The sequence below is a fragment of the Echiichthys vipera genome (genome assembly GCF_963691815.1).
Source record: "Echiichthys vipera genome assembly, chromosome: 17".
In the NCBI taxonomy this organism is placed as follows: Eukaryota; Metazoa; Chordata; class Actinopteri; order Perciformes; family Trachinidae; genus Echiichthys; species Echiichthys vipera.
Window position 1 is genome coordinate 19,211,097 of NC_139842.1, and position 24,992 is coordinate 19,236,088.

Consider the following 24,992-nt stretch of genomic DNA (forward strand, 5'->3'; position numbering starts at 1 on the left):
CCAAATCACAGCTGCAGAATCGGCAGCTGCTCCGCCTCTAGTCTGTAAACTCTGTGCCCTTCCACAATCTCTAATCCTTTGAGAGGGCGGTTTGGAGCCAGTGGCTTTCAGACTGGCAGCAGAGAGGGATAGAGTTTAATTTCTTTTGTGAAGCTGCTAATATCCAGAGTTGAGAAGAGAGATGTTGATAAAAAAATATCAGTATGTTCATTTAGGTCACTTTCATACCGTGCGGTCACAGTGATTAAGCTTTCCCTGCAGCAGTGAATGATTCAGGCTTCACAGAGCCGTCCACAGGCGCCCGAATGACTTTATGAAAAACCGACAACAATGGCGCAGGGTGGGGCGCTTAACATTTTGTTTTCAGAATTCACACAAAATTAGGCATCGTGGCATAAAACAAAGAAGAGTGGAACACACAATGAAGGCATGCCATTTAAGCGACACTCCTACACATCACCTGATTTGAATGCAGCCCAAGGCAGGCCGCTCCACTGCTATCAAGAAAAACCATCGCCGGTCAAAGTTCACTTAAGTTGATCTCCATGCGAAAATTTACTTTGCCACCGGAAAAGTAAGGAGGAAGGCGAATGTTTATCTCGCACGTGTTTGACTGTGCCTTTTGGCCACATCCACACTACTATGCACATATTTTATTACGTTTACTCCTTAGACTTGGACTTGGACTTAGACTTAGACTTGGACTTGTTATTGATCCTTTTGGATGACTCCCGTAAGGAAATTAAGTTTCTAGCAGCTTACAGAAACACAAGGGAGGTATACAAAATACAGTATAGGATAACCAATAAACTTTAAGCTAAATAAATACAGAAAAATATAAAAAAAAACAGTAAACAATAAACTCGAAACTCAAATACATATGAGGTAGGTGTAAGAACACAGGTCACAACAAGAGGTTTTGAAAGGCTTCTGACCTCATTTTCGTTTGAAAGAGTTAGTTTGGTGTTGCAGTGTAGCCTGGGCAAGCAAAAAACGGAGACCTGTGGAAACGATGATGCAGACACCCACGTCAGTCAGTCTTATCAGTTAGGTTTTGTGATTGCATCCTTCTTGTGCGGGTGCTCCTTTCCCTTTGTCATTGCTTCCTCTGGTAATGGATAATGCTCCTGTAACACTCGCCCATACTGTATTTGCTTTACAACATCTCCCATTCTGAGTTTCCCACTGCCGTTACCACCTTATACTCACGTGTTTCTTTCAGTAACAGTTCCACTTCGCCCTCGGTCCCAGCTCATGAATCTCTTCTTACTTTTCACCATAGCTGTATCTCCTCCAAAGTTTTTTCAACGATTACATCATTGATTTTCAACTGCATGTTAGACATGAAGGGTGACATGGTGGTTTGGTGGTTAGCACTGTCGCCTCACAGCGAGAGGGTTCCTGGTTTAAATCCGGGCTGGGACCCTTCTGTGTGGAGTTTGCATGTTCTCCCCGTGTCTGCGTGGGTTTCTCCGGGTTATCCGGTTTCCTCCCACAGTCCAAAGACATGCACGTGTTAGGTTACTTGATGACTCTAAAAAAAATTAAAATAAATTGCCCGTAGGTGTGAATTGTTGTCTGTCTCTGTTCGACCCCGATAAGGACGAGCGGTTGAAGATGAATGAATGAATGTTATACATTAGATATGTGTTTTCAGGCGTGTGAATATGGACAGATATTATCTCATATACAGAGCTAAAACACTTGTGTGTGTGTGTGTGACTGCTTTTGTTTTGAAACTCTGTTTTAAAATGAAAATGTAGTAGTGTGAATGTAGCCTGTATACAGGTTAAATCACATTAAACTGGAATTGCATGTAGAGGTTGAGAAGAGGCCGGTGGTTAGATCGCTGTATTTGTCACTCTGATGAAACCAGATATAGCATCACTTAGCAACAGCACTCTGGATTTGGTAGGTGCTAAATGTCTTGAGATCAGACGAAAGTGACTGGAGAATCTCTCAAGACCAGTCGGTGTTTATGTCCTGAGGGGGCTTTGACTGTCTCATGGCGTGATGTGGAATGTAAACAGATTATTCTGGTGGTTAAACGTTGACCCTTTTATGACCTCAGCTGCACCGGGTGTGTGTGTGTGTGTACATGTACTGTATGTATGTGTGTTTAATTCATTCCTTTTCTGATTAGCTATTCTTTCTAGCAGCATTTTAATGAGTTTCCTGTTATTTTCTTACCATTTCCCTCCTGTTTCCCCCACACCGCCCTCTGCAGGAAGAGACCGAAAACCTTCACGTGGAAAGTGTCAACCCTCAGTGCTGGGTAAGTCTGCCACAAATGCTTCCTAATGGGTAGATCCCTCTGAATCTCCATTATAAAGATTTTATGCATTACTAATTTTACAACAGCTTTAGCCTGCTCCTCTCTCTTCTACTTCCTCTTGTCTCCCAGGAACCCATCTTTGCCTCTGTCTATTCTAGCAGTTCATCCCAATATATCATGTGTTTCAACCAGGTAACTGTTTGAGCTGCTGCATGGCAGATTAACGATTGACGCTTTTTGATTTGCAGTGTTTTGTATGTAGTGAAAAGTTTCGCACAGTTTCACGTGGCTGTGACTTTTACAGATGATGTGTGAAGTTTCACCGACAGCGAGTCTACTCTGTCACCTGCACTGTGTGTTTTATTCTGAAGTGATACATCGCAGCTCTCACTTCACAGTTTGTTTTGTTTCATTTAATTCTGTACTTCCATTTTCTGTAGTTCTCTCGCACTTCTGGAGTCATACCTCCACACTCAACCTGTCGCAATTTGATTTTTAACAACCTGCAGAAATACTGGAGAAACTTGTTAGAAACAAAGTTTTGAGTTCCGTTAACATAATCAAGAGCATGAAATTCATGTTTCTCATCAGGTTCGTATGCTCAAATTGAATGTTTAGACACAATAAGTCTCTCTTGTTATATGAACAGCAGACCTAAGCACAAAACAGCCATTAGGGATTATGGACAGAGGGCAAAACTTTCCAAAATGGGCCCCTCGTCCACAGCTCACCTACCACCTGATTTCTCTTGGCCGTTATAGACTTGAAGTGACAGTGATGGAGTCTCTAAGAAATCCAGTCTTATAAATCTATCTATTACTATTAGAAAGCACAAAAGGTGGAGTCAGTTATTTCAAAACACAGAAAGATTGGGACCAAAACGTATGAAGGAATTGCTACAAGACACACGTGTGTTCTGCACATCTAACCCCCTCTGCGGTCAAACTGCAACATTTTCACGATAACAGTGGAGGGCGGGGTATCATATGACATACATGTGTTTTAATAATACAAATATATATTTATATCATGAAAATACATATAACGTGTCAATGATAGAAGTCACTCAGTATGTAAATTGTTGGTCTTAGAACCATAGACCCTTGAATGAACCCCCCTGGGCTTTGGGCTGGGGTCATCTGTACCCTTTGACCCCCCCTGACGGTGTGGCTTCTTAAGAGCAACATATTTTAGATTTGACTGATGTGTTTCCTTGTTGAGCATCACGTTTCCATTTTTACTTCATTTTCTGTATTCATGAGGACAACTCACATGGATGTGTGTTTCTGTAAATGTGCCAGAAGGCTTAATGTCATCCGCTAAGATGCTGCAATAACAACAATAGTGACAAAATGAGTATTGTCAAGATAGTAAGGAGAAAAATTGATGCATGATATGATGAAATACTCAACTTCATTAGTGTATATCCACCCAAGGACACCAAGTCTTACTAACCAACAGGGTTCATCTTAAAACAATCTTAGTAGAAACAATTTGAAAGTTTTCCTTGGTCTTCTAACATATACTATTGCACTTTATGTGTTGTTTTGCTGCTTGAAAACATTTTATATCTTGTTCGTTATTGCTCCCAAACAATCAGATTCTTTATCATGCTTCTTCCGCTGGTCATGCACACCCCGACTCTCCTCCACTAAAATAATTCACCCGTTACCTTATTATCCGTGCGTTGTGTTTTGATCTCATCCTCAGACGAATCTGTCCTTTGAGGCGCAAGAAGTCTCCTCTCCTACCAAGAACCAGGTCCAGCCTCAGTGGAGACAGAAGGTGACACGAGCCAATACTCCTTTAAATATGTTTTCTTATTCTCTTTTGAGCTACAGAAGAGCTCATCTGTGTTTTGCATTAAAACACCTGTGTCTCTATAGGCTAAAGGAGTCGATGATGAGATGGAAGAGGAAATGAATGCAGAGCAGGAAAGGAAAGAGCAAGAGGCCGGATGTATCGCCGAGAGAGGTGAGATCACAGTTCTGCTTTACTCTCATTATCTTTGTCCTCACCTCAGGAGGTGTGTGTCTCTGACTCGTGCCCTCTGCGTTCCCCCTCCTTTTAGGATCAACACAATCAGACACAAGTGACACCTCTCGTGACAAAGGACTCTCCTCTGAAGCTCCAACCTGCCCATCTGAAGGTTACATTAGATGACAATATCAACTGTGGGTTGAGACTCTTCTTATTTGTTTTTCTCTGAAGTATTCGCTCTATTTTCTTCACAGAAGTCTCCATGCAGCCAGTGATGGAGTTCGAAGGTAGATCACATTAAAGAGATATAAGTTGTTAAAGTCCTAAAGTGTTTAAAGTTCACATATCCTGTTCCTTCCCCCTGCAGCTCCACAGAGCTCAGTGCTCTCAGTGGTTCCACGCGAGGTGGAGGTGGAGGAGGAGGAGACGCCCGTGGATGAGTCGAACACGTTTGATGAAGTTTTCTGCAGAGATCCATCACCTCCCTCCTCCGCCTGCACCGCCGATCCCTGTGGAGACGACGCCGCCGGGGAGAGCGAGCAGGACCTGGGTGTCCTCTGCCAGACCAACACACCCATGTGAGCCTGGTTTTACCCCAGACTGTAAGATTATTGGCCTTTCCTGTCGCTGTAACAGTCAGGGATGTGGTAGAGGGATTGAATTGTTTCAGGTTCTCTGAAAAATCTAAAACCTTTTTTTTTTTTTTTTTGTTACATTTAATCATGTCTGTGTTTTCTTATTCATTGTTGCTCTTTTAAATTTACCCAAATTATTGTATTTTATAGAAAGGCCAATATAATAATTTTTCACTTATTAAAATATGACACACACACACACACACACACACACACACACACACACACACACATATATATATATATTGTTTTTATTTATTTTTTATTTTTTAATTGATGACTCTAAGATTGCCCTGAGTGTGAATGGTTGTCTGTCTCTGTTTGTCTCTATGTGCCCTGCGATAGACTGGCGTCCTGTCCAGGGTGTACCCCGCCTCACGCCCGTAGTCAGCTGGGATTGGCTCCAGCCCCCCCCCCCAATTTTTAAATTGCAAAAATTACCTAAAAACCCACCAGGTGCAGCGTATTACAGAAAAACAATTGCAACAATGTAATATACAGGATGTAGTTTATGGGCTAAATCCATCTTTTCATTCCAGCTCTTCCATGTTGTGTGGATATTGGCCCAGACCTTTCTTTTCATTAACTTGTCATCATGTATTTTCCAAATGCCTTGTCTTTGTTAGAGAGTGCAGTAGTCTCTGCCCCTGGGCATGTAATATACAGCCATCTGCTGGTGACTTCCAACAGGGTTAGGACATTTCTGTAGCTCTCAAAATGGTTTCAAAATGGTTGATGGCACTTAGTTCAATTTGCTAGAATATGGGCGAAATGACTGGGCTGTCTGTGTGAATCATATTTTGTCCTGTGTGTGTGTGTGTGGTGCAGACTGACCTCAGCAGTAGCAGAGCACAGGCGGTCGGTGCGTCCGTCCCGTCGGACTCAGGGCTCCAGAAACCCCCTGAGGGCTCTCGCTGCCCGGGAGGACATCAGGCAGGACTACATGGGAGAGAGAGCCAACACAGCTGCTGAGGAGAGCAACCAAGCAGAGACGAGTGAGTGGGAAACAATTGTTTTAATCCCCTTTGTTTTGACTTCTCTTCTGCTTCATCTTTTGTTTTTCCCTCCACATAGAATCCAAGAACTCCTCCGTGGCAGACTTACATCTTCCCAGATCAGAAGACGTCATCTCTTCCTCAGATACGGCAAAGTTTTCTCCTCCCTTCAGCAGCCTCATGCTCATTCACATCAAAGGTCAGAAAAGATTTCCTCATCACGATGTCCTTGTGTTCGGGTTTGTGTATTAACTGTTTCCTGTGGTGACAGGCAGGCGGCATGTCCAGGTGCGTCTGGTGGAGCCTTCAGTGCGGTCGCTGAACAGTGGAGACTGCTTCCTGCTGGTCACTCCAGAGCATTGCATCCTGTGGAGCGGAGAGTTCGCCAATGACCAAGAGAAAGCCAAGGTATCGGCCAAGGACAGCCACCTACTGTAATGTTGTCATTTTCCGCACTAGGGATTGGAATCGAGAACCGGTTCCAGTCGAGAACCGGTAACAGTTTGGAACCTGTATAGTTATGTCTCTGGGCTTTGACGATAGTGTCAAACTCAAGTTCAAGAGATCTTTATTGACCCCGGAGGGCAATTTGCGGTGCAGCCAGCATACACAAAAAACAACAACAACATGGGTGACATGGGACAACGACACAGGCAAACAATTAACATCAATTCAACAACAAACAAACAAAGTGCAACAGTGCCTCACTTGATTAAAAACTGGATAAAAATAAGGCGTTAAAGTGACCAAAGTGCTATTAATTGATAAGAAGGTCAATAGCCAATAGAAGCCAGGATTTTTTAAATCTGTCAGTCCTGCATCTGGCCACATTAACTCGGAGTCTATGGTGCTGGAAACTTTCAACGAGTCGTGCCGGAGAGGAAGAAACCGTCCAAAGCTTGATGTTCTGATAACATTAGAGTCAAAGAAACCTTATCAGGAATCAAGGGAATCGATAAAGGACCGGACCGATAAGCTGAATCGATAATTGCATTGGTATCAATGAATCTTATCAATTCCCATTCCTATTCAAGACAGCATGCTGTTAGCATACATTGACAGGATGTCAGGGTATAAAAGGTATACAAGACATGTGCCATGAAACGTGAATTTGGTTAAAAAGTGTAAAAACGTTTCACCTGAAAACCTTCTCATCAAATGCCCTGATGCCATTCACCTTATGTGCTGAAGAATATAACAATTTTATACATTTTGCATATTCACATTTTTTTCCCATGCCATGAATGCATTTTGCACAGCATGCACATACAGTAACACAACAACAACACAACACTGTTTCTGGAGGTCAAAGTGTGTGTTCTTTGTTCAGTGTTCATGCCATGTGACTTATTCCATTCGTGTGTAAAAAGAAGATGAATTTTTTTAGGTTGGCTAATTCACTCTAAACTTTCCTATCAGATTCTGTGCCTTGGTTATGAATTTCAGCTGTATCAATTCGCCACGGCAAATGTTTTTATCACCCTCTTTACTTTTCTGCTATCACGCATTAAAAAAATACTATGATGGCACCATTTTTGGTAACAGCTGCTATCAAAATAAAGTATAGATGGAATCATTTGCAGTGGCAATATTACTGAAATACCTATTTTGGTCACATCATCTGCTGCAGCAGCTTTTGCAAAACTCCTGTTTCTTTCTTATCCTCAGAAATCTAATCACACCTTTTTAACAGCACAGTTTCTATTATTCTGTTTCTGCCTAATGCATGTTCTGTTGTGTTATTAGAAACTGTTCATTTTTGTTTTCCAGGCCACTGATCTGGCATCATCCATCTACAGCCAGAGGGATCTCGGTTGTCAGGCCTCCCAGATGCTCCACCTGGAGGAGGGACTGAACTGTGACAGCAGCCTGGCTGCAGACTTCTGGAATCTTCTAGGAGGACGGACACACTACAGAGGTTAGAGGTCAAAATGTCATAAACTAAGTTTTCTGTTTTAGGACTACTGAGTTTATCATTCATTCATTCATCTTCAACTGCTTGTCCCTGTTGGGGTCGCTGGAGCCGATCCCAGCTGACATCGGGCGGAGGCGGGGTACACCCTGGACAGGACGCCAGTTTATCACAGGGCACATAGAGACGAACAGAGACAGACAAACATTCACACCTACGGGCAATTTAAGAGTCATCAATTAACCAAACACGTGCACGTCTTTTGGATTGTGGGAGGAAACCGGAGTACCCGGAAAAACCCACGCAGACACGGCCTCAAAGCAATGAGTCCCTATTAATTTTCACATTAATGTTAAAACCTTATTCTTGACCTTTAATGCTCTAAATAACTAGGCCCCTAATGATATTAAAGATTTATTAACATTGTATGAGACCTGTGCCCTCTTAGATCAGCTGCACGGTCCCAGTGCTCCCAAACTCCTAAACTCTTAAAAACAGCTGTTATCTCTGTGTGCATTTCATTTTATTTCACTGTATTATTGTTTTATTGCATTTCATGTGGTTGTGAAGCACTGTGTAACATTGTGCTTTATAGACAGTTTCTCATAATCATTATGAAACAACTTGCTTTTCTTTTATACAATTGTAATTTAACTGATGGTTTTTTTATCTGCTCTGGAAAAGTAAGCTCTGTTGGATCAGTGCAGCATGCGTCTTCTGTTTACGTCTGCCCACAGGAGCCAGTGCAGAAGAGGAGGACGAGCTTTATGAGAGCGGTGTGGTGGAGTCCAACTGTGTGTACAGGCTGGTGGAGAACAGACTGGTGCCTCATGAACAGGCCTGGGCTGCCATCCCCAGCATCTCCCTGCTGGGCTCCACTGAGGTCTGAGCCCTCTTCTGGATTTGCTTGATCATTCTTTTTGTTGATTACGTGTTGTTAAGGTCAGACAGTCAGTTTTAATAGTCGATCAGATTTAACTGCAGCTGTCTACATGTGTGCCCAGGCCCTGGTGTTTGATTTCGGCAGTGAGGTGTACCTGTGGCACGGACAGGATGTTTCCCTCAGCAGGAGGAACGTTGCTCTCCAGCTGACTCACCAAGTGTGGGTCGGAGCTTACGACTACAGCAACTGTCGAGTCAATCCGCTGGATCCCACGCATTGTAACCCGAACACACAGCGGTAAGGCGCACACTGCAGGTGCTAAAGCTTTTAGTCCGTACTTCACAGCGAAAAATAACAGCCTATCAATATAATGACACATTATAGAAACAGTGGAGTGCAGCTGTAAGTATTTATTACACATATTGAACATCGCGGTGCACACAGTGGCACAGTGAGCACACTGCATTAGGTCTACTGTGCATCCCAGCACTCCAGAACTCTGCAGCTGGTCCTTAAAACCAAAACACATGGCTTGTAATTCCACACTGCCACACATGGAGAAACCCCAGCATACGGCATTATGTCCACATGACATGCTGTTTTAAGTCCACAATGACATGCTGCAGCTGGATCTAAACAGTTGTTTAGAAATTCAAACAAGTAGACAGAAGCCTGTTGAACTTGCCATTTCAAAACCATTGGGCTTTTATCTGCTGCTTTAATAGCCTCCACTCTTCTGTGAAGATCTCTGAACTTGGCTGCAGGACTTGCTCCCCTTCAGCCACAATAGTGAGGTCCAACAACAGCTGAGGTCTGGCTCGCAGTATGTTGAAAGACAGATTTCCATGGATTGGAATCAAGGGACCAGATCATAAAGCAGAGCCCCGGAGCGACAGGCATGTCCACATAGTTTTGCCGATGTGATGTATACAGCCATAGGTTCATACTCCATTTGCTCCAAAGTCCCAGAATGCACCTGAATGTTGAAAAAACACCCATGTACAATAAAGGGACCGGTTGATATGATGACATGATTAACCTAATAATTGCATACGGTACTTCATACACGTTAGTGAAGTTCAAAGTGCGCCAGTCGATAGTAAGACAAAAAGACTGTAAAAACCGTAAAAGAGAAATGCGTGCAAGATAATAAGAACTATTTTAAAAGGTGATAAAATAGATTTTAAAGCTATATTAAGTGAAGTAGTAGTAAAACAGAGTGAAATAAAAATATAGATTACAGAACTAGATAAAAAGACAGAGCAATGGTAAAAAAAATACAATAATAAAATTTAGAGATAAAAGTCAGATTAAGTAAAAAAAATGATAAAAAAAGACAAAACAAGCACAGGTAAAATTGGTAAGATGGATAAATAAATAAAGAACAAACAACATTTTACAAAATGAATGCAATACAATAAGTAAATAAAATAATTTAAATTATGTCTTTTTTTTATTCTCGATTACAAGACTGCAGATTAGACAAAACGTACATTGGGACAAAAACCGTTTTGTTTCCACTGTCAAAATTTAAAGGCACTGTACTTTATATTCAGACGTTAATATAGCAGCAAAATATTATTTTCTAAAATAATACGTTTATTTGATATAGCACCTTTTACAGACAAAGTCAAAACGCAAAGTGCTTCACATGATAGAATTGTTACAATAAGATTTAAAACAGTAAAATAATCAAGTAGCAATAAATACCACTGGGAATAAAAACTACAAAGACTTAAAACACAAAATTACAAACATGAGACAATATTTTCTATGTAAAGATATGGTAGAGTAATGGTGTCCTGGCCATGAAAAAAATGGCGTTATTTAATGTTATAGGATGAGAGCTGTGTGGAGGCAAGCCCAGCCACCCCCCCCTGCATTTTTAATCGAGCACCTTTAAGAACTTTGTACATTTTGGGAGAGAAAAAGTGGGCAAACAATGAAAAACATGTCATTTGAGAGAATAAAATAAAATATAATAAACTTAAAACTTAAAAAAGATCAATGCTAGAATTAAATCTATAACCATTCTGAATTGAATGCCTGGCAGAAGAGGCAGGTTTTAATATCTACACTTCCATCTGCCCTCACATATTCAAGCAGACAGTTCCAGCTGGACAGGATATTTAGGTTGGAATCAATCTGAAACAAAACAGTTTTTCTACCTGTTTCTCTCTTTCTACCTGTGTGTCTTTCAAGGTTGAAGCCTCTATATATAGCCGCTGCATTATACTTTTAATATACTTCCTAAAGTCTCTAACTCTGTCCTCAGGAGGGGAGAGGGGCGTCCCAGCTGGGCGTTGTTCGGTTGTGTCTCGGAGCACAACGAGACGGCTCTGTTCAGGGAGAAGTTCCTGGACTGGACGGACCGGAGCAGGGCCATGGAGGAAGCTGCCGCAGTGAGCGAGGAGACACAGGTTCATCTCACAGTGTAACATTTAAAAGTCTTGCTGCAGAACACACAACAATCGTTTATTGACACCAGGAAGATTACAGTGATTTCACCAATGTGCAAATATCTGCATTTTTTATAGATTTTTTTTGGCAGTTTTAAAGCCTTTATTATATAGGACAGACAGGACATGGGGTGAGAGAGAGGGGGAGACATGCAGCAAAGGGCCACAGGTCGGAGTCGAATCTGCGGCCACTGCTTCGAGGACCTTCAGCCTCGAGGCCCTTCAGCCTCTTTACATGGGGCTACTGCTCTAACCAGCTACTGCATCTCTCCACAGCCCCTCCCAGTTCAGTCCTGTCAGTCCGTGTCCCCGCCATCAGACGTCCTGAGCGCCTGCGACGCCGTGGCTCTAGTGTCGGGTCAGTCACTGCAAGGGGACGGCCTGGTCCATAACGTGTTATCGGGGGTTGACGTCCAGAGGGGGCACGGGGTCATCATGCTGGAGGAAGGCAGTCAGATGGAGCTGAACACGGTTGCTGTGGACACGTGGCACGTTCAGGAGTTTGACGACAGTGAAATTCCTGTGGAGAGCACCGGACAGCTTCATGAAGGAGACTCCTACGTCATCCGCTGGACATACAGCATCGACACTGTTGGTCAGTGACAGCTCCTAGCTTATTCTGTAGTTTATTCAGTGTAACCCGATCCAGACAAGAACATCAGATACACAAAACGCCAGAAATAAAAATGTTAATGTATTTACTCTGCTGTAGATGAGATAAACAGCTCAGATGGGTGTAGCAGAGGACAAAAAGAAAACACCTCCTTCTTCCTGTGGCGGGGTCGTCACTCCACTGTAAGCGGGCGGGACACTGCAGCTTTTCTGTCCATTGGGATGAACAACCATGAAGAGTCACAGGTAAAGCCTTCAGAATAGATCATGAATAGATCATCCACTTGTGTGTGTATATATATATATATAAATATGTCTACACCCTAAAGTAATAACACTGTAAGAATAACAAGTAGCATAGTGAAGCACACTTTTGGTTCTGTTTTATGAGGGTTTAAACTTTTACTCTGCCACATTTTTTGATGGAAACATAATTTACTTCATTGACCTAATGATATATGTTAGAATAATTCATTAGAAAGTTAAATTTAGTTTCCATGTCCTTTTTTTTTATTATTATAAAGCAAACTATGAAAATGCTTAATCCACAGAGAAATGCACACAGCCTGTATTCAGAAACTGTGTCTTTAAACGAGCCGTCAGGACTTCTGTACTGTTGTGATGTCACAACTATGCAATACAGATAGGAAGTGCCGCTACAGCAGTTACAGTGATTCCCCGGGTGCAGTGACGGTGCAGAGATGCACAGAGCGCAGATTCAGAAGACCCGGGAAACTCAAGTGGGTTTCTTAAAGAGACAGGCACCAAAGCAGAGCATTTCAGACAGAGGGTGAATACAGGTATATTCAGACAGACAGTATGAGATAAAAGAAGAATATTAAGAATATTAACATGAAACATGTTCTAGTAGTAACCTGAAAATGAGAAGAATATGGGACCTTTAAACAGACTTTTCATAAAATGTTTTTTTTTGTTCTGACAGCAATTCGATGTTGATTAATGTAATTCTTTGGATTCTTCATTCAGTATATCACGAGAGAAAGCGAGCAGAATTACTTCCATGTGTCACATTATTCCTGCCTTTTTAAAGGGTCGAATAGCAGGAGCGCATTCAACAGCTGACACGCCTCAAACACTAAAATATCTCAAGTATGGAGCTTTTACACACACACACACACACACACACACACACACACACACACACACACACACACACACACACACACACACACACACACACACACAAACACACACACACACACACACACACACACACACACACACACACACACACACACATTTATATCCTTTTGTTATAATAAATCAAAGACATTTTAAAGGTTTTTCCAGTCTGGAGTTATAGAAACGAGAAGTATATGCCGGCATTTTCCATTCCTCTCCAACAGCACTGTTGTTCTTGTTTACAGTCTTTGTATTTCTTGTGTTGTTTATTGAAGGTGGTGCTACCTCAGGGAAATGAACCTCCCTGCTTCCTGCAGCTCTTCCAGGGAGGCCTGGTCATTCACAAGGGCAAGCGAGAGGAGGCCTCCGCTAATGCAGGTACCGTACAGCATGAAACGGCATGTTTATGTATTTTCTTTTTTTTGTTATTGTTGTTTTCTTATTCTTACCTGTCTGTTATAGCAGAGTGGCGTCTGTTCTGTGTGCGAGGAGAGCTCCCAGAGGAAGGCTCTCTGTTAGAGGTGGATTGCTGCTGTGCCGGTCTGAGGTCCAGGGGCGCTGTTGTCCTGCTCAATAGCCAGCAGGGGGTTCTGTATCTCTGGACTGGCTGTAGAGCTCATAGCAGCTCCAGAGAGGTCAGCAAGAGGGCAGTGGAGCGTCTCACTCAAATGTGAGTCACATACACTGAGTGGGCTTTTGAAACTGATGTTTTTTAACATTTAAGGTTGAAATCAAATCAAAGCTTGTGAATTGTATGTGTTTATTAGGTGTCCACCAGAGTTGGGCCTCAGCAAAAGCAGTCCTGTGACAGTGCAGGTGGTGGAGGAAGGTTCAGAGCCTGCAGACTTCTGGATAGCGCTGGGACAGATGGACAGGAAGGCCTACGACTGCATGTTGCAAGGTAGAAAACTCTGGTTCTCTCTGTCCAGGACATTTCTCTCAGCTCTGTAAACTTTAAAATCACAGTGAAAAAAAAAAAATCTTCTGTCAGATCCAGGAAAGTATAATTTTACACCTCGCCTCTTCCACCTGAGCGCCTCCTCTGGGAGTTTCCAGGCTGAAGAGCTGCAGAGTCCAACGCGGCTGCCGGGGCTCGTAATGGCAATGCCCTTCATCCAGGAGAGTCTGTACTCTGTACTACAGCCGGGTGAGAGCACACTCAACACACACAATACACACAAAAAAAATATTTTCTTTGAAAACAATACTTCTCAGTCTATAACTTAATTTATTACACAGTCACTTTGCTCTGTTTTTATCTAGTATATCTAACTTTTTCTTTGCTGTGTCGTTTTTTTCTTGCTGCCAACTTCCCAAAAGAAACATCAAAGTCAAACTTAACTTAATATGAATCTATCTTATATCCCCTCTATTGTCGAATATATCTCCTGTCTGTCCGCCAGCCTTGTTCTTACTTGACAACCGCCTGGAGGTCTACCTGTGGCAGAGAGGTCAGCCCGAGCAGACAGAGAGCTCGGCTTCGGCCTGGAGCTTCTGGCATGACGAGAGGAGGTGTGCCATGCAGACGGCGCTGCAGTACTGCAAAGGTAGGAGGAAGCTGTTGGACAGGGATGGCTGTTTTTGTTGACGTGTTTTAAAAAAATGTGATTCTTCTCTGCATCACAGAGATGAACCCAAGACGCCCGCCGCAGGCTTACCTCATCTTTGAGGGGTTAGAACCTCTCACCTTTACTAACGTGTTCCCCCGTTGGGAGAGGAGCCTGGTACCGCACACACAGGTACAATGACTTAGTTAGTTACATCCACTGTTGTGGGGTTGTGAGGCACTTATCCATAGCCTGTTTAATACCTACAGTCGCTGGTGGTGTGCACGACCCCAGTTTGGAGAATGGAGGGAGGAGAACAGACACAGAACCAAAAAGGCCGACCTAATTCCTAACCATTTAAAATACCAAAGTCGCATAATAACACAAACTGACTACCTGATCGGGGCAGTAGTAGACCAGCAACTGCTGCGCTATCTGAGGTAAAATTGCTGAGTCTGGTGGCTTTGAAGAGAGCACAGATAACAGCTTCAGTTCCCCTGTGTAAACTTAAACAGGGCTGTCTGATGGCAAGGTAAATAGGGGAAAATATTCTAAATATATCAATTGTGTGTCATTCCGTGTCCTTACTCCTGCCAGCTTCTCAAAACTGGGGGCGTGCCGACCTCCATCTACTGTATGGATAAGTGCATCCTACAACCCCACTTCAAAAAATCCTAACTAACCCCTAATACACTCGGTTGGTGGCAGTCATGTCTCTTACCCGGGTGTGTTTGATGTGTGTATCAGGGCGATGCGGGTAGGGTGAAGCTGACCTTGGTGCAGGACGCCCTGGCCCAGCTCATGCAGACCCAGTACCCTTTGGAGGAGCTGCTGCGGAGCCCTTTACCAGAAGGAGTGGACCCCCAGCGCCTTGAAGTCTACCTGTCTGATCAAGACTTCCAGGTAAACTTACGGAGCAGTGATGTCTGTCAACCAGCAGGCCGCAGTGTTCGCCGTGGTTTGTTCAAATGAAAACAGATGCTCTCATGTTTCTAATCTGATGAGGAAGTTTGTCTCAACTTTAACATTTATATTTTATTACATTCATTCATTTTTACATGATTTACTCCAGCAAATAAATCACGACAATTACATTTCAGACTATTTTGGAAATGAAGAGAGATGAATACGCTTCCCTCCCAGACTGGAAGCAAATTGATCTGAAGAAAAGCAAAGGGCTTCTTTGCTAGACAGCGAAAACAAATGGAGGCTGACTGACGCTCCTGCAGCAAGGACTTCTGAGGGAAGAGGGTGTGTGTGTGTGTGTGTGTGTGTGTGTGTGTGTGTGCGTGTGTATCAGCACCATGTTACTGCACAAAGGACTGCTTTACAACGTAATAAAGAGAGGAAAGATATTCACTTTTATTTATGTCAATTAAGTATGAGTGTGTGGACTTTTTATCAGACCAGGATCAGGATTTCTCTCTGTTGCTTTTGTTCAGAGCAAAAAAAAAAACAGACCCAAAACACATTTTCCTATGAAGCTTCATTTTACCTGCACAAATAAATGAAAGATATAAAAAAGAGAAGACATGTGGGAGTGAGAAAGGGCATCAGTAACAAACTGTGGGATGAGAAAAGAAAAGAGTGCATAAAAAAGATCAATGCTAATAAACGATGTAAACACAAAAACAAAATAAAAGGCTAACCGCTTTCTAAAGGTTTCCTCCTCAATCGATACCTTTTCATAAAAATATTTGCATGCTCAGAGCTACAGTTTTCACTTGACAGATTAAAAAAACAAAAAAACAACTGTTTTTCTTTCTGATTGTCACCAAAAAAAATCTTAAAACAAGTGTCTGACTCCGTGATCTATGATGTGTATTTTACAGCCGTGTGTCATATGATGTACTGATGTGTACAAAGGTTTGTGCCATGTGTATTGTAGCTTAAGCCCATGAGTACATTTGTGGCTGTGAGCAATGCCTTATTAGGACTCCTTAGGGATTCACTATTAGCTATGCATGGGAGAGCAGGTAGACATGCTCCATTAACCTCCCTCTGGCCCAAAACAACACGCTAATTCTGCTTCACCTCAATCAACACATGGTTCCAACCATCCTCATAATACAATAGAAAAAGGCACAGCTGATGGTGATGTACTTAAAATGTCTTGATGTTTGTGTAATATCCCTATTCCTGGACGAATGTAGATAGAGTGGCAGCTGGATTTGATGGATTTTAGCTTTTTTTTCTCCTTTTTAAAAAAAAATATTTTTGTTGTCAAAATTAAAGAACAAGTGTTTCTTGACTCACTGTCTAGCAATGACTTTCAGAAATAATACAGGGGGGGAAACAAAACAAAGCTCTTGGAGCCTGTGCTTGAGTTAAATGCTAACATCGGCATGCTAGCATGCAACTATAAAGCAAGGAATCCCTGTGTGCGTGTGTATGTCCTTCGCACATCTCGAGAACCGCTCATCCGACGTACTTCACACCTGCCGTGTGCATTCCTTGGAACACAAGGACATGCAGTGTCAAATTTGGTGCAATTTGGCCAGATGGTGGCGCTATAACAAACTTCACATTTGGCCTGTAACTTTTGAACCTAAAGAAACAAAATTCTTCTTTTTTTCTCTGGATTATTTGGGTCAAGACGAATTTATCCACATAAGTCACATCTATTTTTGTTTGTTTTTGTTTTCTGCCATTTTGACTCATATCCACACCTGTTTTTCCACTACTCTTTCTCCAAATTTTGACTAATAATCACCATTGATCTTTTATTAAAAAACATGTCATATCGTCTGAATACTGAAAACCACATTTAATGGATCTGTGGATATGATGTCTGAGATTTGAGGCAAATTTGGTGCCATTTGGCCAATAGGTGTCCCTGTTGCCGACTCATTTAACTATAAAAGAGGAAGGAATCTGTCTGTCTGTGTATGTTATGTCTGTATGACTGTCCTTGGGGTGTCTCGAAAACCGTTTATCTAATCGACTTCACTCTTAGCGGGTGTATTGCAGAGGACCCCAGAGCGTGCAGTGTCGAATATGATTGGAAGAGTGGTGCAAGCAGCACTTCGGGGAGGCCCAGCCAACGGCCCGCACTTAACAAGCACTACACTCGTAGTACTCACAATGACAGTGCTTGCATGCTGATGATGCTTAGCAGGCACAGTGTTTACCATCTTAATTAAGAGTATCAGTATGTTTACATGCTAATTAGAACTCAACATGAAAATTGATCACCAAAGTTAATCATGATTCATACTGTAGGCTTCATGATTATCAGCCACATTTCATGGCAATCCAAGTTGTTGAGACAGTAAAAAGCACAAATTCGGATCTGCTGGTGGTCCTAAAGGTTAGGGGATCCCCAAAGTCATTAGGATTCACCCTCTGGGAACCATGAATGTCTGTCCAAATTGTTGTGCTAATCCATCGAGTAGATGTTGAGATATTTCAGCATGGACCAACGTGATGGTTCCCCATGGATAACAGCCTCAATTAATCATAGCAGACAATGCAGCAATGGGATTAAAGTGAATTATTCAACTGGAAAAAAACTCTTACTGTGATGCTGATGTGGCTAAAACAACTGCTGTGGTGTGGTTTCAAGTCACAGACCGGTGGTTTCTAACAGCATAAGAGCATCTGGGGGATGTTTTAGAACATCCACGAGTCACGCTGACCACACGAATTGTAAATAAGTCAGGTTGGTCATCATTGGTCCACTGAGTTGGAGCCCCTTTGGGTTCCCTAGCTAACTGGATGTTATTTTCTTCAGAATGGATTAGCTGACTAAGCCTCCATGTGACTGTGCAGTGCTGGCAAGATTGGATTTAGGCCCACCGCTGTGTGATGGCGCACTCGAGAAAGAAATTTCCAAAGACCTTTCCCTTGCAGGCAGCTCAAACAGACACACTCTAAAAAAGATCTGGTGTAGCCTTACATAATAAAAAAACAAAAACAAAACCCATCCGTTTCTCAATGTGTCATCTACTTTGCAAATATTACTATGCGGCTTTAGTCAATCCAAAGAAATCTCAAAGACTTTTTGGTGCAAATATGATAAAAAAACAACAATTTCCAAGGTCTTTTTTTTATGTGAGATGTGAAGATGAGGGACAGAGTCAAGTCCCTGCATCCATCAGCACAGCCTTCAGAAGTGTCCTTATTAATATGGACTGGATGACAGTTTTTTTTAACTGTCTGGCAGAATATGTGTCTGTTACGTATAATTTAAGTACAGAAGCCCATGGATAAAATGGACATATTCTCATGCGTTGTGATTAGATAGCCTGTTCCCTCTGTGCCTCAGCTCCGAGTATGAATCGATCCGGTTCGGAGGCAAGCGCCGCCTCGCGCAAAACCACCATGTGATCTTCGGCCGCGTTGAGCGACTGGTCGATCCAGTCCATACTGCCGGACATGTGACAGGCGTTGCGTGTGACCAGCACCAGGTGGCTGACTGAAAGGAGGAGAGCGGTGGCCCTGAGCAGGAAGAAAGGGACAAATGGGTTTGATTTAATAACCTTTTTTTGTCTACTGCTGAAAGAAAAGATCTTATTCCCAGACAGCTTCTTTTTAAAGTAAAAATAGGCTTAGAATGGGTCTTTTTGGCTAAGCAGGCATGGCAAAAACACAACACAAAGGATTGCATAAACTTTATATTCGATTTAATGATGAAAATGGTAGAATTATTTTCCTGGTAGCATCAATTTGCTGTGACACATTTATATTACTTTCCCTATCTCTGCATAAAGCTTATTACATTATAGATAAATCAAGCTGCTCCTCTCCAGCTCTTGCAGATCAATCACAGACATAGGTCTTTTATCATACAAAAAAGGTCCTTTTAAACAACGAGACATCAAATGTGATTACCTGGCGTCCAGGAGGATTGGATCCAGAGGAGGATACATGGATCTGACTACGTCGTCCACCCTGCAAGGAGACGGGACAGTGATGACGCAAGGAGTGAGGTAATGTGTTAATAGTGAGTTGTGGTGAAACCGTTCGTTACCTCGGGCTGATGCGTTTGGCCACGGTGATGATGTCACTCAGGCTGGCTGGTGCTTTGACCTTTGCTCCTGAACCCATTGTCATGGCAACCAGCTTTTCAGTCAGAGTGTGGCAGATCTGTACGTGGAAAGTGTTTAATCAGCAAATGAAAATGTAGATTAAAATCAGCTAAAAGGGAGCAAGTTAGAACTTGAAGTTACCTTGAGGATTGAGATGCAATGAGAGACCAATCCACTGTGGGAGAAACATTCACAGAATTAAAGAGTGCTCAGATATCTTACTTTAGTAAAACGTCACAATACCACAGTGTAAAAGTTCTGCATTCAACAGTACAAAAGTATCAGAATCAAAATATACTTAAAGAAAATTAAAATACTTGTCATGCAGAATGGCTAATTTCTTTATTCTTTATTAAAAGCTATATTTAAAAAAAAGAATAATACAAATCCACGGGGTACAGAATGAAAGTATTCAAGTATTTAGTCTGAATGAATATTGAAATTTTTTTGAAGGGTTTATTAATGACTTTCTGTCACATTCTGTTTACATTGTAGCAGCCAATAGCGGCCGGCATTGCAGGTTGCCAGGGTTGTCTGTTGTTTGGTGCAGCTACTGTAAGCTGGCACTGGGTGAAATGGAGTTTGCCAATCCTGAAGCTGCTTCAGAGCCACAGCGAAAGGGGCTTTATTTGTCCCAACCCCTTAGTGACTGGAGACGGGCAAACACAAGAGTCAGTATAGGCCAAGCATTCGCTCCATGAACTGAGATAAAGGAGTTCAACGGCATTAAAAAGTTTCTCCTTGATCTGTAAGCTAACTTCTTATGTTTCCTTAGCTGTAATGGTAACGGCTAACAGTAACTGTCAGTCAAACTCCTCTGTTTGTTTCTATGGCGTGATTTGCCAGAGGGGATGGGTTCAAACAGGCTCAAACAGACTCCAGTCTTCTGTAGGCTACTGGGCCGGGTCTGACCAACCTGGCAACCCGAGTGCTAGAATTATTTTCTGTTGTTGCGATGATTTTGAGAAACTAGGTGTTCTGCTCATTCTCCATATTCAACCTTTAAATATTTTATACACTGTCGGATATCTTGTAAATTTCTTCCTTTGGATTCATAAAGTCCTATAATAATCAATCATATTTTATTTGTCAATTATATAAAGTATCTTCATTGTAATATTCTGCAAAAAGGCAAGTAGAAGTGCTTTCATTAGTGGGTCATATGATCAGTCACCATTGTTTTAACTCACTCTTTCAGAGATAGAAATTCAAAAGACAATTAAATAGATGAAAATGTTACAGAGTACATCTTTAAGTATCATACTTGAGTAAATGTTCTTAAGAGACGTAACTTAAACGTCTTAAACTCTATACTTATGTCATGCCACAATATAAGGAAAAAGACGTACGAGGCGTCCTCTATCCAGTCCTCGTTCTCCAAGATGGCCTCAATGTGAGGGTTGGTGATGACCACATCATCCAGCTCCAGCTCAGATGGCTCGCTCTGAGTCTCCATGGCTCCAATCAGATCCACCGTGGGTCTGTAAAAATAGAGAAACAGGGGAAGCAGAGGAAGCAAGGCTGGGGTTACCAACCACAGAGTCACAGTTCCATCACATTTAAATTGGCTGTGGTGAATTGATTAATGGTGAGGTTTTGGGGGGTGGGTTTGGGTTTCAGTGGTGTCACCCTGTAGTATAGAGGGGTCCTGTGTCTCTGAGCACACAATGGAGATGTCATCTGTAATCTACTGTACTTAATGTGAATTTGGAGGACACAGAGCACATATACAAAGCACAATGGGTGAGAGGTGGAGGTGTCACTCAGGGTCCAGCGGCAAATATTCATCCTGGGTCCCCAATGAGATGAAGGTAGTTGAAAAACTGCCCACTTCAAAAGGAGTAACTTACACTAGATCTCTGCAGGTTGTGGAAATCAATACTGAGGATGATTTAGATAAGAGGATTTTATTAGAAACACTTTTAGAAAACAACCAGATCTTTTGTTTGAACATACAGTAATTGATCAAAGTAGCGAGTGCCCCTGTGGCTCAAAATCCCATATTCCGATCATTTTCAGGTTCATACTTGTATTACATGCTTTAATGTTCAAAAAACATGTTTCTTTTTTCATACGGTCTGTCTGAATATACCTGGCTGTATGTATTTGTTTTAGCGCCTGTCCCTTTAAGACCGGCTCCCAAAAAGCCCAGTCTGCTGTGATTGGTCAGTTTTCCTGGTTTAAAGGCAAAGTTTCTGAATACAAGCTGTGAGCATTTATTTGTGGATGATTACGATAATTTCACAGTATTTATATAGAACCTCAACATTTCTTTTTACAATATGGGACCTTTAAGATGCCAACCATGAACCGCCAAATCCCTATTTGGGGACCTTTGTTGCGTCTCTCCCTTGTTTCCTGTCATTTCTAAACAGCTAATTAATGACATGGCCAAATGCTACTTTTTAAAAAGCTATACTAAATCAAATAGTACCATGCAGAGAACGTGACAGGCAAACAAACTTGGCTTTGTATTGATTCACTGACTTGGAGTCGAAGTGGTGCAGCAGGTCGTGCGGGTGGCAGTAGCGGTGTCTGCACACCACCACCAGGGCGACGAAGGAGGCCAGGAAAATGGTGGCCAACACCCCGATCGCCACGATCACCACCGTCTCCATGGTGGCCACGACTTCCACAGCGGCTGCAGGCGGCAACTCGTTCAAGAGGAGAAGAGGGTTCAACCAGGGTGGGCTGACTGTCCAAGTTGATTATGGATGGCTGCTCATCTGTGTGGAGGAGATGATAATGATGATGGTGGTTTCAGTCTGATGGGGGCATCATCAAACCAGAGAAGAGTGACATCACCGTACTTGAGAGGGTATGTCTGCGAGAAGTTTCCTTAATTTACACTTTTGGTGAAACACAATTCACCTTTTGAGCCGATGCAGAGGAGAATACAGCTGTGTTTTTTTCTGTGTCTAAATGTGGCACTCCTACAACGCACACATAAAACTGATCTTTATCTCGCCGCATAAAAAGTGCACTTGCTCTTTGTTTGCACTTCATACAACGTAATAAGAGCATTAAAGAGTGTTTGCTAAAGAGAGGCTTTTTTTTAATTTGCGAAATCAGGGGCAACCAACAACAAACATTATATTAACTCTGTTCAACTTTAACAAGCTGCCACGAAGCCAACAACTTTTAAAAAAACGTTTCCTCTCTCACTGATTAGCAGCTCCAACAGAACGCACACACTTTAAACCCCTAGTCTAAACCTCAACAAAGAACAAAAAAACGCCAGAACAAAAACGCTCATGTACTTTGAACTCTTACCGTCTGATGTTTTAGTCGCGGCTGAGGTACTTTTGGATTACGCGCAGTTGAATTTAGGTGACATGTTCCCTCATTTAGCCTCTGTTGTGTGTGAGTGTAAAGTATACCTGCCCTCCGCTCGGTCTAGTCACTCATTAACCCAACCTGCTGCCCCACCTGATCACTTAAGAATGGATGTGTGTGTAAACGCTCTGGAGGAAAGCTGTCATTGGCTAACCAGACAGCTCTCTACAGTGGAGGATCATTGATTTGTTATTAGGCGTGACATTAACAAAGCAGATACAGTTTTGTATGCTGTTACATGACCACAGGCGTAGTTGAACTTTCACTAATTACAACATTGTAAACCTGCATTTTTTGCGCTCGGATGATTATGTGAGATTCTGCCGTGGAATGCTTTAATTCTCTAATCAGATTAATTTGTGTTACACTCGCCCGTATCGTACAGAGCTTTCTCCTGTCTCTCTCTTGCCCCCAGAGCTTTTTCATGACTCCCTTTTCTTTTCAAGCTTAAAATCCCTCTGCTAAAATAAAACAAATACAAATGTAAATGGAGTGATCGGAGGTATTTTTGGATACAGGAAAGACCCTAAAGCCTGCTTACTGCAGATTGAGAACAAACCGGTTGTCTTTAACACACAAGTACTCAGGGCTGGAAAGGAACTTAACTTTGAGGCACTTTACTTGAGTATTTCCATTTTCTGTTAACATATACTTTTTCTCCACTACAGTTTGTACTCCACCACATTTACCTGAAAGCTGTCAGAGACATATTTTACACAAATAAAACGCCTTATGATCGGCTTATGTGACCCATTGCTCTAGAGGAGACCAAACAACAGTCTCAGAAGTTAAAACAGATTATTTAGGTAAATTGTGCAAAATTATATTGTGATTTTACTAAGGACTATAATGTGAAGCCTCTATTGTCATGGTACAAGTAAAAGATAAAAAGTGCTGCTACTGACAACAGTGCAAGTTAAAAAAAGACCCAACACACACACCCAAGTACTTTTACTTGTACCTATAGTAAACTATGGTAGAACTCTACTAAAATAAAGGATCTGAATACTTACTCCACCACTGCAGGTAACACTGGCTACTGCACTCAACAATTTCTGAAGCAGAATACACAACAAGGAAACATTCAAAAACAAAAACGTGACACTAAAACAAACTCTTGTGTGTTAGTTTAATGGTGTGTGTGTGTGTGTGTGTGTGTGTGTGTGTGTGTTTGTTTGTGTGTTTGTGTGTGTGTGTGTGTGTGTGTGTGCTTTGCAGTTACAGCACACATGTTTAATTATGCGGGGTCTGAATACATGTGCAATGTGGCATAGGCCACACGTGTTCAACTATAATCAATATTTCATCATGTCCATTATTTCTTCCTGCACTGATAGATCAATATGGAGAGGCTTATCCCTGTTTTACTCATTGAAACTCTTCTGTCTGACATACAACGGTGTGAACGTTTCCTTTGAATGATTGTTTATGTTTCATTGTTGTATAGTTGTTGCTGTGTGTTTGCATTGTTTCTATTGTTTGAATAACTAGAATCAGGGCGTCCTTGAATGCCTCTCCGTGTTTTAAATAAAAGGTTTCAGTATGAACACACAGGCGCGCGCTCACACTAACGCACCCGCACAAATAACCTTATACAAAATAATAGTTTCAAGTTTTTTGCTGTAGCCCATTTGGCAGAAAACTACAGAAAGCGTCGATACTTTAACACCACCGCCATAAAAGATAACAGTTTCACTAAAAGTCTACTTCACATTTCCAAAGTTACGTCCAAACTAACAACACCTTTGAGCTGAACGTGGCAAACAAACATTTGAGTACTTACCTAAACATTTTGTCCTTTTAGTTGGATTCCTTTTAGGAGACAAAATACTTTTCTCTCCGCCACCACGCGCGCGGAGACGGCACCGACATCTCCAAAAAACCAGGGGCGTGAACGCGCACGGCGCTGAAGCTGTCGGTGAGTGACTAATGATCAAACTTTCTTTTCTTTGCGGTGTAAAAGCTTTTCGGCGCGCGCGCCCCTGCAGCTATGTTCGTGGGTGAAAGGCGCGTCTCGTGGGCTGGTACTGGAGCTCGGCGTGAAGCGCGTGCTCGCCGCCGTGTTTGTCCAGGCTACTTTGGAAACACAGGTGGATACAGGTGACGCTAGGTGGCGCGCGCTCGCCGCCATATTGCTCGGGTCTCGTCGCATGTGAGAAAAGGTAAATTCACATCTGTTCATGTG

General features: G+C 42.3%; 2 protein-coding genes across 4 annotated transcripts in view; one reads left to right on the top strand and one right to left on the bottom strand.

Annotated features, from left to right (window-relative positions):
* The window catches only part of svilc (supervillin c), a 30,093-nt gene extending 13,401 nt beyond the window's left edge, over positions 1 to 16,692 (top strand). For 2 of the 3 annotated variants that reach the window (XM_083931331.1, XM_083931333.1), the window contains 24 exons: positions 2,228 to 2,275; positions 2,405 to 2,467; positions 3,986 to 4,060; positions 4,162 to 4,249; positions 4,347 to 4,424; positions 4,510 to 4,542; positions 4,623 to 4,833; positions 5,719 to 5,885; positions 5,965 to 6,084; positions 6,157 to 6,293; positions 7,656 to 7,803; positions 8,535 to 8,680; positions 8,802 to 8,977; positions 10,956 to 11,100; positions 11,416 to 11,734; positions 11,852 to 11,997; positions 13,170 to 13,272; positions 13,357 to 13,564; positions 13,662 to 13,795; positions 13,886 to 14,041; positions 14,298 to 14,441; positions 14,521 to 14,633; positions 15,189 to 15,344; positions 15,542 to 16,692. In XM_083931331.1, coding sequence (XP_083787457.1) covers positions 2,228 to 2,275; positions 2,405 to 2,467; positions 3,986 to 4,060; positions 4,162 to 4,249; positions 4,347 to 4,424; positions 4,510 to 4,542; positions 4,623 to 4,833; positions 5,719 to 5,885; positions 5,965 to 6,084; positions 6,157 to 6,293; positions 7,656 to 7,803; positions 8,535 to 8,680; positions 8,802 to 8,977; positions 10,956 to 11,100; positions 11,416 to 11,734; positions 11,852 to 11,997; positions 13,170 to 13,272; positions 13,357 to 13,564; positions 13,662 to 13,795; positions 13,886 to 14,041; positions 14,298 to 14,441; positions 14,521 to 14,633; positions 15,189 to 15,344; positions 15,542 to 15,631 — 3,204 coding nt within the window. In that variant the 3' untranslated portion in view covers positions 15,632 to 16,692. The remainder of the gene's footprint in view (positions 1 to 2,227; positions 2,276 to 2,404; positions 2,468 to 3,985; positions 4,061 to 4,161; positions 4,250 to 4,346; positions 4,425 to 4,509; positions 4,543 to 4,622; positions 4,834 to 5,718; positions 5,886 to 5,964; positions 6,085 to 6,156; positions 6,294 to 7,655; positions 7,804 to 8,534; positions 8,681 to 8,801; positions 8,978 to 10,955; positions 11,101 to 11,415; positions 11,735 to 11,851; positions 11,998 to 13,169; positions 13,273 to 13,356; positions 13,565 to 13,661; positions 13,796 to 13,885; positions 14,042 to 14,297; positions 14,442 to 14,520; positions 14,634 to 15,188; positions 15,345 to 15,541) is intronic. The other variant, XM_083931332.1, reaches the window with a different exon arrangement.
* A 1,987-nt stretch (positions 16,693 to 18,679) lies between these two features.
* Positions 18,680 to 22,089, bottom strand: tmem98 (transmembrane protein 98; the record flags this gene model as incomplete). Its single annotated transcript, XM_083932065.1, has 6 exons — positions 18,680 to 18,881; positions 19,275 to 19,334; positions 19,414 to 19,529; positions 19,613 to 19,646; positions 20,821 to 20,952; positions 21,959 to 22,089. 6 exons carry the CDS (start codon positions 22,087 to 22,089, stop codon positions 18,680 to 18,682), a joined length of 675 nt encoding a protein of 224 aa, XP_083788191.1.
* Between the last annotated feature and the right edge of the window lie 2,903 nt (positions 22,090 to 24,992).